Source organism: Oryctolagus cuniculus, chromosome 10, assembly GCF_051225735.1.
Source record: "Oryctolagus cuniculus isolate XC-2025 breed Fujian yellow rabbit chromosome 10, ASM5122573v1, whole genome shotgun sequence".
NCBI lineage: Eukaryota > Metazoa > Chordata > Mammalia > Lagomorpha > Leporidae > Oryctolagus > Oryctolagus cuniculus.
The window spans coordinates 71,866,200-71,883,690 of NC_142876.1; the positions used below are offsets into that span (position 1 = coordinate 71,866,200).

At 42.7% G+C, this 17,491-nt stretch overlaps 1 protein-coding gene across 1 annotated transcript in view; it reads right to left on the reverse strand.

The window, feature by feature from the left end:
- Positions 1-6,154: 6,154 nt before the first annotated feature.
- LOC100345762 (spermatogenesis-associated protein 31A3) overlaps positions 6,155-17,491 on the reverse strand; it is a 75,365-nt gene continuing 64,028 nt past the window's right edge. Inside the window, exon 4 of the mRNA XM_089304917.1 lies at positions 6,155-6,250. Within this exon, the coding sequence (XP_089161043.1) occupies positions 6,155-6,250 (96 nt within the window). The remainder of the gene's footprint in view (positions 6,251-17,491) is intronic.

Here is a 17,491-nt window from a genome sequence, read left to right on the forward strand (position 1 = left end):
CCGCTTTCCAACCTGCCTGCCTCACCTGGCTCCTCCCTCTGACAAACCTAAGCCTGTCCTCCAGCACAAGAAATCTTCAGCTGCCTGCCCTGCCCGTCTCCCTGCTCTGACCAACAGCTCTTCCCACAAGGACATTCCTTCCTCCAAGACTTCCAAGCGCACCCTGGCCTCTGTTCCCTCCAAGTCACCCACTCACCGCCCTGTTCGTCTGGCTCCCCTTTCCTGCTTCTCCTCTGTCTGGGCCCCGACTCCTCCTCCCAGCCCCTCTTACTAGTCCTCTGGACTCTGTTCTCCACGGACACCTACCCCAGCCCAGACCTGGGGATTCACAGATCTTACTTTGAGATCTTACCTTCTCTAAGAGCCTTGGCAGTTCTGGCACAGTTCAGAAGAGAGGACAGTGGCTTCCCAGCAGCCTAGCCTGGTGAGTAAAGAGAATGTGAGAGGATGGCCAGCTGATGAACAGCCTATAGTGTCAGCTCAGATAATTACGGGATCCTTTTCCTGATGACAAGATCCTGGTTATTATACCACTATATCTATTTTAGCTTCATCCTCAACTGTTAATCCTTTTCAGAACCAGAGGTATCAATGATGATGTGCTTTTTCCAAACAGACTCTGCACTTTCTCTCTTGCCTGATGAATCAGCCTTCAGGAACCCCCAGGCCTACAAGTGGCTACTCAGGGAAAGCAAATCACAGAGCTGAGAGCAGGACTAATGACAGAGAAGGTAAAGAACCTGGAACAGAATTCCTATAATCTGCTCTGGTGCAGAGAAAGTCCTGTTGGGATGTCTTGGTTTCAAAGGATTTTGAGTAAGGGTGACCCCTGACAAGCGTTGGGACACCAGGCCACTGTTACAAGTGGAGAGTCAAAGCTGTTTTCTTTCCTTTTTCTTTCTTTTTTTGACTCCACGAAAGGAGGGGCCACCCACTGTGTTCTGATCTAACCTCCCAAGGATAAGCCTCCCTATCTGCATCTTATGTCCCACAATGTGAAAGGTAGCAGAGTCTAAATGGCATGAACATATCCAGTTCCTACCCAGATGACAGCATCAGAAGAACAGATAGTATTTTTATCCCCTCTCCTCAAAACTGATTGACTCAGGGCCAGCGCTGAGGCTCACTTGGTCAATCCTCCGCCTGTGGCGCCAGCATCCCATGTGGGTGCCGGATTCTAGTCCCGTTTGCTCCTCTTCCAGTCCAGCTCTCTGCTGTAGCCCAAGAGGGCAGTGGAGGATGGCCCAGGTGCTTGGGCCTCTGTACCCACATGGGAGACCAGGAGGAAACTCCTGGCTTCTGGCTTAAGATCAGCTTAGCTCCGGTCATGGCGGCCATTTGGGGGGTGAACCAATGGAAGGAAGACCTTTATTTCTGTCTCTATCTCTCACTAACTCTGTCAAATAAAAAAAAAACTTATGGACTCAATATAAACCCAATCAGAATACAAACATCTTTTTTTCTAAGATGAAAAGCTTATTATCAAGACTTTCTTAAGTAGGTATTAGTTCCCTAGATATCAATATTTTTTTGAGACAGGCAGAGTGGACAGTGAGAGAGAGAGACAGAGAGAAAGGTCTTCCTTTAACGTTGGTTCACCCCCCAATGGCCGCTGCGGCCGGTGCGCTGCAGCCGGCACACTGCGCTGATCCGAAACCAGGAGCCAGGTGCTTCTCCTGTTCTCCCATGCGGTGCAGGGCCCACGCACTTGGGCCATCTTCCACTGCACTCCCAGGCCACAGCAGAGAGCTGGACTGGAAGAGGGGCAACCGGGACAGAATCCAGTGCCCCAACTGGGACTAGAACCCTGCTCGCCGGTGCCACAGGCAGAGGATTAGCCTATTGAGCCACGGCACTGGCCCATATCAATATTTATTATAATAATTATGGTTAGCTGAAATAGCGTAATGTTGGCACAAGCGTGGACAGATTGCACAGATAGACACACTTCAAGACACAAAAGCACAGCAGAATGATGGGGACAGGACTTTCTATTCAACAAGGTCATGCTAGGTCAGATGAATAGTTATTTAGAAATAATCAAGAACATATTTTATATGAAAAACACATCCACATTTGAAAACTTAAAAGCAGGCAATCTTTAATTGCTCTGCGTGTGCCTGGTTACATATGAAAAAGCAATGGAAATGTAGAAATGAAGATTAGTATATTCTGGGTTAAAAAATGGAAATTAATCTTATCTATTTCTCCTTTTAATGTGAATACTGGAAAATTGACATGGAAATTTCTAGAACACTTTTATAGGGCAGATCTACCAGTGCACAATAATCAGCTTACGTTTATGTGAAAAAGTCTGTATTTTCCTTCAGTTTTGACGGAGATTTTCATTGATTATAGAATTTATCTGGACAGATTTTTTTCTTTTGATATTTATTGAAATTTTATTGGTTCTGGTCTTTGTGTATCTCTGACAAAACCCCTGTAAATACTCTACTTGTATTCTATGTACACTATCTTTTATTACCTATGTCTATTCATATGAGTGGTTTGATGCATAATTTGATTATGATATGCCTTGATGTAGGGTTCTTTTTGTTCAACCTTCTTTGGATACATCAAAATTTTTTGCTCTAAAGGTTTATTATTTTCTGGAAATTGGAAATCATTCTTTCATTAATTCTTTGAATATAGTCATATTGCTCCATTTCTCTCTTTCTGAGATCGAGTGCATGTGTGTTAAAGAATCGCTTTTTCCACTGGGAAATTGCTTTTTCCACTATTTTGCTTTTATTGTATTTTGCTATGTCAGCCTGGATAATCCCTATTGAAGTATGTTAAGATTCATCAATGCTTGTGTCTTCATTGCTGACAACATTCATTTTTTTCTTACCATGAATTTTTAGCATCCAAAATTCTATATGCTTTTATTCTTTTTACATTTTCTATTTCTGTCATTATGTTTATGTTTTACCTTAATCTTTAACAAGACAAAAATAGAACAGTAACAAAAGAACAATAACCATTTTCAATTCCTTGATATTAATTTCATATCAGTCATTTTGTTCTTTTTTAAAGATTTATTTATTTATTTACACAGAGAGGAGAGAGAGAGAGAGAGGTTCATTCCCCAATTGGCAGCAATTGGTTTCGTATCTGTGGATGTTTTTTCCCTAGGTCTGAGATCCTAATTTCCTCTTTCATTACTATACTCTATTTCTACATTTAAGTGATGCTATTCATGGAGAATGAAAATTTGTTGAATGCTGAATTTTGTTGACCTGCTTTAAAATTGGTACAAATTTTCCTGGCAGACATGTTGGCTACTTGTGTGTCAGGCTGTATTTTAGTAGCTTGATTCTTGTCTGCGGTAAGGGAAGTCCAGGTTAGCCTGTCTTCTTAAGGCTACATTACCTCTATGGCAGCATTATGAAGGAGCAGAGGACAGAGTAATAGACAGTAAGCACAGAAAGCACAGGGTGTCTTGAGGGAGCCTCCCAGCTAGAGTAGCAGTACACTCCAGGACTTGAGGCAATGAGGGATGACACAAGTGATTAGGATTTTCAGAACAGAGCAGTCATGCTATTTGCCTTGTATTAAGGACATGCCAGGCCATATTTAGAGCCTACATTCACAAGCCTTTATTGGATTCTCTGGCATGCTATTAAGATAGACATTTTCCTCCTGCTTATAGGTGAGGTGAGTTAAGTAAGGCCTAAAGAAGTCAAGTGGCTACTAGTGAAAGTACAAGGAACATCTGGCAATGAAGATTAGGTTCATTCCTTTGTCAAACTGCTTCTTTAAAGTTCAGACTTCACAGGGAAGTAGAGTTGTGAGATGATAAATGTGGTTACTTAAAGTGTTCCTGGAAAAAGGTAGTTTTCAGATGTTTTGGAATAAATAATTAAATTCATGATTCTGAGAAGTTTTTCAAGAATTAATGGAAAATATAGATATTAAAAAATAATAAAGTTTTGTGTCAATTAAACTAATGTTTCAATTACTTTTTCCATAAATTTTTGAGGTCACCTCATATGTCAAATGCCTCTATTGGACCCCTAGCAATTATGAGAATGTGGATCTATAACCAGAGAAAATGAGAGATTTTCATTACATCTGAGACTCAGTCTCATTCTAATTTTGCCCCATGTGGAGTAAGAGCTGCTCTTCAGCTGGCCCTGGTGGAGGGAGAGATCAGCTGGCAGCCCACAGTCTTGCTAGCTCTTCACCAGCTAACAACATATCTTCTCAGTAGAGTGAGAGTGTATTTTCTTCTTAGTGTTAAGAAGCTGTGAAGATTGCAGCAGATGGTTTGCATACTACTAGGACTAAGGGACCCTGGGAGGGATCCCCATGACAAGTATTAAAGATGGTTCTGTAACTTAACCAGCAAGGGATGGATGCTGTTCATGGTTCTGGAGTTCTGGATGATGTAAGGGCTTATATACAAGGGTAAATAGGAGAAACCATTATACTAACAGGTCATATATATCACCAGCCAACAGACACCAAACACACATCTGTCCACACAGTCCCAGGAATACTCATAGTGCAGAGACAAACAGATAAACTGTTTATTTTCAAGTACTTTAATAGAAATGAATGCACTTTTGACAGGAGGATTTTGATCTGCTTTAAATTTGTGTCTGACTCATTCAACTTTTTTTCAGAAGTTTATTATTCAAGGTGAAATCCACTCATCAGTTCTTTACCTTCTAGGTTTGCCACATGAGGTGGAGTCTTTCCTGTCTATGAGTCAAGCAACTCCAGTACCAGGGTAGGTCCTGAGAAGCTGGGCACACGGCCAAGAGCCTGAAGACAGAGAGCCAGGAAGGCAATGGTGTGCCATGGGGATGCGATTGTGGGGTGACAGCATGGAGTGCTGGTACCAGGAGGGTGCACTGACATGCCACTACCCAGAAATGGCAGAAGGATGCCAGTGCCAAAGTGCAGAAGGCCTGGGTCCCAATCACCTCATTAGGATTTTCAGAGAAATATCTCAACGTTGGAGAAACTCTACAGCTACATTGGCTGAGTTTCTCCACAAGATTAAGTGGTGCTCCAGAAGGCATTAGGGAACAAGGAATACTCATAACTGCAGTTTTCCCAAAGAGAAAATGCCTCTTGTTGCCCAGCCAAAGTGGATACTTCAGGAACCCCTGAGGCCACATCAAAGCACATATATTTATTACATGCATGGAAATGTAGCCATGACGCCTAAAGTGGGCATTATAAAAGTTGAATTTTTTACAATTCTGTTTTCCAAATGTTTATATTTTGCAGAATTGTGTTTACTGGATTGTTTTTTCCTCATACCTTTACCTTTGCCTGAGTGATGGGGAGAGTTTGGTTGGTGGATTCTAGTCCCATAGTACTTCTAATCCGCTACATTTGTGCACTCAACATTCATGAAACATCAGCATCCGCTAAATGTGAGCCTCATATGGAACGCCAAATCCACAGCCACCACTCTGGGTCACATTGGAGTCCACTCACCTGCTACAACCAGGCTCCTTCTGCACCACCTTTCACACCCGTTGCTGCAACAGAAAATCTGTACTAACAGAACTAGTCATTCACTCTGCTGGGAGAAGCCCTTCACTAATTGCCAGTGCTTCCCTCCCTCATTTTACACACCCAAGAAGTCAATACTTTCAAGTTTCCTCACTGCAAAAGACTCCATCACAAGTGTGGAGGCATCTCCACCCCTAGTCACTTAATTCTTTCTTCTCAGTGCCTAGATCTGCTTCTCAATCAGATCTTACCAGTGCCTGCATAGATTCAATGGGCTCTCATACCCTTACAACTTCCTTGTCCCCACCCCTCATGTGCAGCACTGCTAGATATAGAGCTATGTTAAAAGGCCACACTGATCATGTCAGTGTGTCAAACACTTGAGTGGCCCCAAAGCTTCTGAGCTGAACTTGTAAACTAACACTGTGCAGTTCAAGGCCCCTTCAGGCTCCTAAATGGATCCACACATATGTTGTCTTCCCTCTCTAGCCCACAGGCCTTTAACAAAGATTCTTGTGACTACTGTGTGTCAGCCAATGCAAAGGCCTCAGAGACTTGCCCCTTCCACCCTGCAATTTCTAGTTAATTGGATTTCCATAGTTCATCATGATGTTTTCCACTGAATTTCTCCCATAAACACTGTCCCTTCTTCCTGAACTTTTCTCCCAACTTCTGTGCCTCATCAGCTGTGGTCTACAGCAGCCTGGATATTCAGAGCAATTACAATATCTTCATTTTGCTGAATAACTAAACTACTTTTTGTATGAATGCCCATCCACTAATTTCAGAAAAACAAATGAATGGTTATGGAATCCTGGTCCATTCCAACCATTCAAATAACCCCTTAATGCACCAAACTAGACAATGTCTCTCTAGATTGGGAGGTTGGGGGTCTTATTTAAATTTCTTTCATGGCACTCAGAACAAGATCTGGCATGGGCCAGATGGTAATGACTAAATGGGGCCTGGATTAAGCTGTGTCTTAGAGATGGAAGAGAGTGTTTGAATGTGTACTGCAACCCTATTTCACTGTGGATCACACAAACACCAGAGCTCATGTGTTGGCATAATAACATAGAGCAATCTGAAGATAGTATTCCTGTGGTTTGGGAATCCCCCTGAGATAGAGAACAGAGGAACAGACAGAGCTCTCTTGGGGTAGCATGGCCTCAAAGCAGGCATCAGAGTTCCCTACTTTAATGCTGGAAACTAGACCCATACCAATCAAGCTCACAAACAACAAGCATGCTCATTATACAGCCAATTTATTAACTCCCATGGCAACAGATAACATTCCTATATACATAAAATAACATACATTCATTCATTGAACAATTTAGATGTTGATATTAAGAGCATAGGTTCTAGAGCCAAACTACCTGGGTTCACATCCTAATTCTGTGGCTCATTAACTTGTGACTTCGAGCAGACTATGGAACCTCTGAGACTAACAGACATTATGAGAATTGAAACAATGTGAGTATCTTGCACATGGTAGTCAATAAATTTTGGTTATTATAGTACTAAGTGGCAGTTACTGGAATGGGACTAAGTAGGAGAATCTTCTACCACTTGAAAGAAAAGTAGTAAACAGACAAGTACATAGGCAATAAAGAAGGTGTAAAAACAGCAAAGAAAACAGGTTTCAGTGAAGGGAGCAGAGGCTAGGAAATCTTTGGAGGAGGTGATCACAGTTTGAGGCACAGCACATCAGGTGAGTTATATGGAAAAGCACAGTAAGGAGCAGCAGCAGATTGGCTCCAGGACTGAAAGTAGGGTATAAGGGCTGCGGCACAGGGTGAGAGGGGCCATGCCTGGTGATATGTGAAGTGAGATGTCCTTCCTGGAATGTGGTACTTCTCCCTCTCTACTGCCTTAGAGTAGAATTAGATGGAGGGAGGATGTAGTTTCTATGTACAAGGGTGAGGTATGAATGTGGAGGGGAGCATCTCACAGACAGTGAATGGGCAGAGGAGTCAACAGAAAAACAGCATGATCAGAGGGAGCGGGGGCCAGTGCTGTGACTCAGAGCTCTAAGTTGCCACATGCAGTGCTGGCATCCCATTCTGGAGCAATGGTTTGAGTCCTGGCTGCTCCCTGCTAAGGTACCTAGGAACAAGGCAGATATCATAAATACTTGTAATCTTGCAAGCCACATAAAATATCTTGATGGAGATTGCAGCTTCTTCCTTTGGCTTAGAACAGCCCCAGTAGTTGGGGGTCATTTGGGGATTGAATCAGTGAATGGAAGATATTTCCTTATCCCTCCCCTTCACCCTTCCTCTCCCTGTCTTTCAAATAAAAATAAATGAATCTTTTTAAAACTGATATAATCTAGAGGTGACTCTCCCAGATAGGGTAAGGATGCAAGCTGGTATTGAGACCATAATGAATGTCACAGGTGAAGAAGTTCTGCAGAGCCAGGCAGTGCATTGCTATCTGTACTGTTTCAAGAATATTCCCAGTTGGGGCCAGCACTGTGGCAGAGCAGGTAAGGCCTCTGCCTGCCTTGCCAGCATCCCATATAGGCACTAGCTCAAGTCCTGGCTGTTTTTCTTTCAATCAACCTCCCTGCTAATATGCCTGGGAAAGCAGTGGAAGATGGCCCAAGTCCTTGGGATACTGTATCCAAGTGGAAGCCCCAGAAAAAGTAACCATCTCCTTGCTTTAGTCTAGCTAAGCCCTGGAAGTGCCAACCATTTGTGGAGTGATCCAGAGGATTGAAGATTCTCTCCCTCTCTCCTTCCCCCCATTCTATCTCTGCCTTAAGAATAAAAAAAAATATTTATTAAAAAAGAATATGCCCAATCTGGTGCTAAGCCCTTGGTTCACATTCCTTCATTATATTCTTAGTCATCCTGGTGAGGTAGATATTTTCCGCCTATGAAGAAGGGTGTATTGGGAGGCTCAAAGAATTTAAACAACTGAGAACCTGGTCATGGAAGAGCTAGGAATATCTGACTATAAACACCGGGTTCATTCTATTGTCAAACTGCCTCTTAGGTAGAGACATGGTCGAGCCAATAATATGTGGATTTACACACACACATGGCACTGAGAAGCATGTTTATTTTAGCAAGAAGGACTTGACCATATTTCTTAGAAACTTCTTCTCAGTAGTTACAGTGTTTCTCCTCTGCCTCGGCCTCTGCCTACAGCTGGTCCCACAGGCCACCCAAATCTGCATTCTAGCACACCCAGGCGCTAGTAGGGAATCGTGCCTTCACTCACCCAGTTGCCTGTTGTGTTAAACACAACAAGGGTTACTATCAGTCACTGTTAGGTTTACTTGTCTACCTGTACCTATTCTGTCACTATGACTCCATCTAGATTCTGACTTCAGGCAGCATGGACTATGTCTGTCTTACTGTATGCTTTACTCTCAATACCTAGGATGTACCCTGGCATAGCATTGGTGCTCAAAAAATATTTAAGGAAAGATGAGTGGGGGAATCAGACTCTCTGGTCTCAAGGCCTTGGCAATCCTTTGAGGCCAGGGTGCTCTGCTCTAAGATACTAGATAGCCAGGGGGGAATGCCACAGAGGCCCTCACTGGTCCCAAGTCCTGCCTCTTCACCACCACATACCTGGTCTCCCAGGCAGATTTCATAATGCCACTCATTATGCTTTCCAAGAGAGAAAAATATGCAGATATAAGTTGAAGGTAAAAAACCTGGAGGGTTAAGAGTCAAGAAAGACTCCTTTCAGGGCTGGCACTTGGCGTAGCAGGTAAAGCTGTGGCCTGCAGTGCCAGCATCCCATACGGGCACTGGTTTGAGTCTTGGATGCTCCTCTTCTGATCCAGCTCTCTGCCATGGCCTGGGAAAGCAGTAAAAGAAGGCCCAAGTACTCGGGCCCCTAAAACCATGTGGGAGACCCAGAAGAACCATCTAGCTCCTGGCTCCAGGCTTCGGATAGGCACAGCTCCGGCCATTGTGGCCAACTGGGGGTGAACTACTGAATGGAAGACCTTTCTCTCTCTCTCCCTCTGTTTCTTTCTCTCTCTCTCTTTATCCCTACCTCTCCTTCTCTCTCTCTCCCTCTCTCTGTAGCAACAGAGTAAACAACAGAAAGCACAGTGACAACATATGCAGTGGCTGTGAGAAAATAGCAGGAATGTGACTTGTCTGGGTTTGAATTCTGGCTACTGACTACTAGCTATGTGATCTCAAGTAAGCCACTAAGCCCTTTCATGACTCAGTTTCCCTATTGCAAAATAGAAATATCATAATCTAACCAATCTGATAAGTTGGTGTCAGGATTGAATGAGGTAATATTTGTAACGTGCTAATTACATAGTAAATGGGAAGTGTTGATTTTAAAAAGTGACTGAACACAGGCTTTCCAAGTGAGCTGTCCCAGTGATTACAAGGAGGGCAGCATGGATGCATCACTTAATATACTTCAGGAAGGTTTGTTGTGAGGCACAAGTGGAACACTGACTGTATAGACCATAAGTAGGACAGTGTCTAGCACATACTAAGTGCTCAGTAAATACAGACTACATAGGAATGTCATTGTGATTCCATGCTGCTGGATGTGATGCCCTTATCCCATACCAGAGGGCCTCAGTTTTAGCCCCATCTCCACTTGTAATTTTAGGATCCTGCTGGTGCATACTGTGGGAGGCAGCACGTGATGGCTTGGGCACATGGGTTGCTGTCACCCACGCAGGAGACTCAGATTTTGTTCCTTGCTCCCTTGCTCTGGCTGTTTTGGGAATTTGAGGGGTAAACCAGTGGGTGAGAAAAGGAGATGTACAATTTGGGACATGCTTAATCAGACTTGCCCCAAATGGTGGAATTAAAATTGTGCCAGGGGATTCCATACAATCCCATCAAGGTGGCAGGTACCAATGCCATCCCACTAGTCCAAGTGATCAATTTCAGTTCACAATTGATCACACTGATAGGTCTAAGAGTCAAAGGGATCACACAAACAAGACTAGTGTCTGCTAATACTAACTGATATAATTAAAAAGGAGAGAACGATCCAACATGGGAAGCAGGATACACAGCAGACTCATAGAATGGCAGATGTCCTAAACAGCACTCTGGCCTCAGAATCAGCCCTTAAGGCATTCATATCTGGCTGAAGAGCCCATGAGAGTGTTGTTATCATGGGAAAGTGAAGACACTCTGGCAAAACACACACACACACACACACACACAAACCTAAATGAAAGATCTCTGTGAGTGAGATCCCAGTGGAAAGAACAGGGCCATCAAAGAAGGAGGTACCTTTCTCTGAAGGGAGGAGGAGGAGAGAACTTCCACTTTGACTATGACCTTGTCTAAAAAAGATCAAAGTCAGAGAACTCAAGAGGCTTCCATAGCCTTGGCAGCTCATGACTAGAGCCTAGGGAGATTTCTGACACCATAAACAAGAGTGTCAAATTGTTAAGTCAACAACAGGAGTCACTGTGTACTTATTCCTCATGTGGGATCTCTGTCCTTAATGTGTTGTCCAATGTGAAGTAATGCTATAACTAGTACTGAAACAGTATTTCACACTTTGTGTTTCTGTGTGGGTGCAAACTGATGAAATCTTTACTTAATATATACTAAATTGATCTTCTGTATATAAAGATAATTGAAAATGAATCTTGATGTGAATGGAAAGGGAGAGGGAGCAGGAGATGGGAGGGGTACAGGTGGGTGGGAAGTTATGGGGGGGGGAAAGCCATTGTAATCCATAAACTGTACTTTGGAAAATTATATTTACTAAATAAAAGTTTAAAAAAATAAAGTTTTAATAAATATCAAAAAAGAAATATCTCTTTATTGACCTTTGAAATAATACAAAAATAAATAAAGAAATAAATTAGTCAAAAGCATAAAAACAGCATGGAAAGTCACCAAGCAATGACCAAGGGTCTAATCCAGCAAGAGGAAGAATAATTGAAAGTATATACATGGACCTGTATTGAAGCATCCCAACATATAAAGCAACATTAACACACATAAAGAGATAGCTTCTAATACAATGATAGTAGGATATATTAATATCCTACTTTCAGAAGTAGACAGCTAATCCAAACAGAAAATCAACAAACAACAGATTTAAACTGAACTTTAGAACAATGGGATCTGATACACTTGTACAAAATGTTCAAACAGCTGTGGAATAGGGGGCAGCATTGTGGCATGGCAGGTTAAGCCGTGGGCCACCACCAACTTCCCATGTGAGCAGGGGTTCGAGGGCTGGCTGCTCTGCTTTCAGTTCTACTCCTGAGGAAAGCAGCAGCAGATGGCCCAACTACTTCCCCTGCCACTGATGTGGGAGACTGGGATGGAATTCCAGGATCCGGCTTTGGCCTGGCCCAGCCCCAGGGTTTTTAGACATCTGGGGAGTGAAGCAGTGTATGGAGAAACCGTCACTGTATCTGTCTCTCCCTCTCTCTACTATTCTACCTTTAAAACAAAATAATCTTTCAAAAAAGGGAAATTAAAAATGTTTAAGAAATTTGCACAATACACAATCCTTTCAATAGTCCATGAGAATTTCTCTAAGATAGAACAAATTCAAGGTCACAAAAAAGCCTCAACAATTTCAAACAACAGAAATGGTATTAATGCTTTCTGGACACAATCTATTAACACTGAAAATCACTAACAGAATAACTTTGTAATCCATATAAATATAGGAAAATTAATTTATACCTGAACAACTAATGGATCACATGCATATCCTCTAGCTAGAGGTGGCTGCTATACAGCCAGACTTCTTTCACTCCCACACCCAAGTCCACTACTACACCCTGTTCATCTGGCTTCTTAAATGTTTCTTCAACCCATTTCCTCTTCCCTATCCCATTACCACTCTCAGGTGCCCATCACCGCTCATCTGGACACTCTTATAATCTGCTCTTCAATATCTGCTTTTCTGAAGTCACTCCTTTACATGAGCACAGCCATCATGCTTTCAAATACACAAACATTACTTACTCACCATTCTGAGTATAGTGTATGGTATCCTCCCTCCCCACTGCCTGGTGTATTGAGTTCAAGCTTTTAAGCTGACAGATTGCCCAGGACCCCAGTGTCATGTAACCAATCCTTGCCTCAAACTGGATGCCAAATACTCACTGCTGCTCTCAAATACACACACACGCGCACATACACACATGCACACACCTGCTGATCCACATATTTGAGTGTTGGATCACTCATTTTCCCCTTCTTTCTGAAAATGGTTTGCTTACTACTCTAATTCTTACTCACACGTCAGACCATACTGAGGCGGGACCTTCCTTTAGGAAGCCACCCTGGACTGCGTCAGGTATCCCTGAATGTGCTTCCACATTATTCCCTCAATACATCCCTCATAGCACTTAATGTGTATGAAAATTATCATTTCCCACACAGGCCTGGTGTGCAGGAACATACAGAGGGGACTAAGAACAGCAGAAGCCAACATTCTCTCACTTCTAACACCACTTCATATGCTAGGCGTAATGCCCATGCAATGGATTTCTGATCTCTTGAGGAAATCAAGTTTATCAGAGAAGAATATGCATAAAGAAGTACTTTGATCACCAACATTCCATTTTAAAAATAAAAGTTTAAACTCAAAATAGGGCTGATATTTACTAAATTCACTATAGAAAACAAATCTTGCATCACACAACAATCGCAATAGTTAGGTCCAACATTTTCAAATTAGTTAAGAAGGCACCAAAGTACTAGATTTTCAAATTAACTCTACAGTATTCATAATCCATTTTCCCTAAATCCTTAGCAAAGAGATGTACTGACATGTGTGATATTTCTTTTCTTTCTTTTTCTTTCTTTTTTTTTTTTTTTTTTTTGACAGGCACAGTGGACAGTGAGAGAGAGAGACAGAGAGAAAGGTCTTCCTTTTTCCATTGGTTCACCCTCCAATGTCTGCTGGGGCCAGCACACTGTGGCCAGCGTACCGCGCTGATCCGAAGCCAGGAGCCAGGTGCTTCTCCTGGTCTCCCATGCGGGTGCAGGGCCCAACGACTTGGGCCATCCTCCACTGCACTCCTGGGCAATAGCAGAGAGCTGGACTGGAAGAGGAGCAACTGGGACAGAATCCGGCGCCCCGACCGGGACTAGAACCCGGGGTGCCAGGGCCACAGGCAGAGGATTAGCCTATTGAGCCATGGCGCCAGCCTATGTGTGATATTTTTTAACAGCATTCATCACAAGTGCTGTTCCCTGCCCCCTCTTCTGAAGAACTTCTGTCCACACCTGTGACAGGGATACTAGAACAGTTCACAAACCTTTATTCCAAGTGTCCAATATCTCTTCATAAAAACACTACCATTTAGTGTTAGTGTTTAACATCTGCTAAAAGATATATTAAGGACTCTAAGTACAACATTCTCAGTTCATCTTCCTAACAATCCAGTGGAGTAAAAAATATTTTATTCTCCTATCATGAAATAGAGAGAAATTAAGTCACACAGGGAGAAAATGCAGAGCTGAGATTCACACCCAGGAAATCTAACATGAAAGCCTGCATTCTTACCTTATTATGCAATACTACTTTCAAAACTGTACCAGGTCAATTTGAAGTATACAACTAAATACAAATTGTCAGCTCCATTCATTTTGTTGCAAATGTCAGGATTTCATTATTATTGCAGCTAATTTTTAAACACACACACACACACACACACACAATGAGGATCAAATCCTGGCTTTGCCACTGACTGGCAACATGACTTCAGGAGATTGGCTTAGCCTTTCTGTGCTGCTTCCCAGTATCTAATCAGAAACAAGACAGTAGGGAAACACTTCTCAGAGTTGTCTGTTGACTAAAGAGTTGATCTTTCGACAGGGCTTCAACTGTACTCGGCACAGAATAATCCCAGTGCATCTCTAAACAGTAGCTATTATTATTGCCATGTATTACTGGACCATCCTTGCCCAAGTTGTGCAAGCTGAAATCACGTTTTCTTTGTGCAGTTATCACTTGATGGATCTTGTCTGACTCCCTGTCTTTGCTATTGTGAATTTGACTGCTATAAAACACAGGAGTGTATGTACATTTTTCACATGCTGATTTCACTTCAGTGGATATGGAGAGGCCATTATGCTAAGTGAAATAAGCCAGACGCAGAGGAGAAACTAATTTCTATAATATATAGCAAGTATAAAAATGTAGATGTCGTATCATTAGGTATATCATTATAAAAAATGCTTCACTGAATTATACCATGTATGTTACAACATACTTTTTTCTCTCACATTTTGATCATTGTCACGAATCTTTCATTTTGTGCAATTAATATTGCTAAGAAAAATAATATAAGTGTATGTTTATACCTATTATGAAATCAATTTGGCAAAACATTAAACATTGTTAAATTAAAAAATAAATGGGGAAAATACCTGCAAGAATTTTGATGTTCAGAATTTCAAAAATAAATTAATAAATGCATATTTACCATTAGATGTATTTGGTCAGAGGATATATCTAACTTCCTGTTGTGGGCACCAGATTCAGGGTCACATCAAGATTTTAAAACCCATTCTAGGTACAGCTTGAATTATTCAACCACTCCTTTAGGACAATGTAGGAAATTTGATACTGAGCTTCTAAGAAGTGGGCCCCTGAGTTTTGTCTCTCATGATCAGGGTGCTGGAACAACATAGAAATGCCAACCCTCAGCATCCAATGTACAGAGTGCCTCTCTCCAGGTACAAGTTATCCAGCATGAACATGTTCCCACCTGGTGCTCAGGCTCACCACATGGATCTTGGTCTCCTAAAGCATCACTAACCCAACAATGCCCTTGGGAAATGTTGTATGGCAAATACAGGACACAGGCCATATCAGAGAAGGAAAGTCCTCTTTGCACCTACTCAGCTCAGACTCACCTCTCAGTCTACAACAAAAGAATCACAATTTCAAAGTCAAGAAAGGGGGTGCCTGTCTTGCCACACACTGTACCTGGCTTTGAGTCAACTATGAGGAGTTCTATTTCCTGTCATACATCCACTCTTCCAGGTTGTCACTGATTTGCAGAGTGCTTGAATTCTTCTACATGCCAGGGTTACTTGGAATGCCTAGCAGTAGCATCTGTGGATACCAGTGTGATCTGTGTCCCAGCACAGGGCAAGATTAGAGATGTCCAAAAACCAAGGGTATGTCCTGGGGTGTGACACTTTTCCACTCAAATCAACTGCTCAGTCTAAGAAGAAATTCATGGCCAGGACCCTGTGCACAGTGGTAATTGAGTCACTGAATTTTTGGTTTTTGACTCCACATGGTCATTCAACACCACCTTCTTTTTAAAAATTTTATTTTGATATTCAGAGTTACAGAGACAGGAGAGACATGGATGCCTTCCATCTACTGGTTCACTCCCCAGATGGCTGCACGAGCTAATGTTGGGTCAAGCTGAAGCCAGGAGTTTCATTCAAGTCTCCCATGTGGGCAGTAGGGTCCCAAACACATGATCCATCTTCATCTGTATTTCTGAGAACATTAGCAGTAAGCTGGATTAGAAGTGGAGCACCGAGGACACGAACTAGCACCTATTTGGAATGCCAACTTTGCAGCAGTCCGCATTAAATGCTATGCCACAACACCACTCCTAGTATCTTATGTGATGGACTGATCCTTATATTTTCTTCAGAATACCAGTGTGTGAATTGTAATATTGGACAGAAAAGGCAAAAGTGCATTCCAGTTAGAAACCTTTCCACTCCAGTGCATATGCCAATGAGAATATGTCTGAAACGAGAACACAGTTAATCAATCACACAGGCATAGTTAAAAATCACAGATAAACCAATAATTAAAAATGTTTTGGGGGGGTTCAAGATGGCAGAAAAGGCAGGGAGCTTACTGCTCTAGGCTAGGGGAAGATAGTTTGAAAAAAAGAGGGAGAGAGTGCATTCTCAGGGGAGTTGGGAGGAAAACTGCCCAATGTTGACATATGCTCAATTTAGGCACACTGGAAACTAACTGTGGCCTAGGCAACACTGCAATGCATGGAAAATGGGAAGAAAATTGAGTTAATGGTTGTGACCATGTGAAGATTCCCAGTTCAAATTATCCAGAATAATTCTGTCCACTTTCAGAATTTCACATGAGGAGCATCCACAGAAACTGTTTCCTGCCAATCTCTCCTTGCTGGACTTTTCTCATCCTCAACAATCTTGGACACTAGAGGAAAATAAAGGATGGGGAGGCAAACTCAGTAAGCCTTTAAAGCTTGACCAGCTCCCTTCTCCTCCCCTGCCTCCTCTTCCTCCTCCCAGGCAGAGCTGTGGGCCTCACAGAGGAGCACGGGGTCACCTGGGACCTTTTCAGGCCTCATTCTTCTCAAAGTAGCAGCCACTGAAGATGGAGAAGCGTGGGCCCAGGCGTGAATATGAGTCTGTGGTAACCCAGGACCTGAGGCCATTGCGACACTGTCAGGGCTTGAACTGGGCTTCCTGTCACCCAGGACAGCTGTGCCAGAGTGAGACCCTTTCAGCCCCTACCAGGGGGAAGCACCACAAAGGGAAATGGCAAAAAGAGAGCAGGGTAAAAAGGAAGAAGGAGGAAAAACAAGGTGTATGATAAGTATGCAGGAACCATCCCTTCATCCCACCACTAAAACAAAAACTGAAAAGAAAGAGAGTAGTCATGTGGGCATTAGCAGACGTGAAGCACAGTAAGTACCACTATGTAGCAGTGAGAAGGAAATTGGGAGGGGTAGATGATTTGGTGGAACAATATGGGGAACCCAGAAGGCTCCCAGTGTGTGTGGAAAATGGTCAGGGACAAGGTGCCAAGTTCAGTTCAGCAGGAAAAGGTCTGAGCTACCTCATATATTCAGTTGGCACAAATGCATGTCAGATCACTGTTGAGACCATCAGGTTAGGCTGTTTGTGGGCCCCTCACGTTTTAGCTCAATCCTTGTACCTGCAGCTGAACACTGTAAGAGGTAGGCCTGACCCAAGATGTAGTAACTCTGGTTACTTACTCTTAGCTCTCCGCTACCCAAGCTTGTATTTCTCAGGAACAATCTACTTGCTCTATCAAGCCGCCTCAC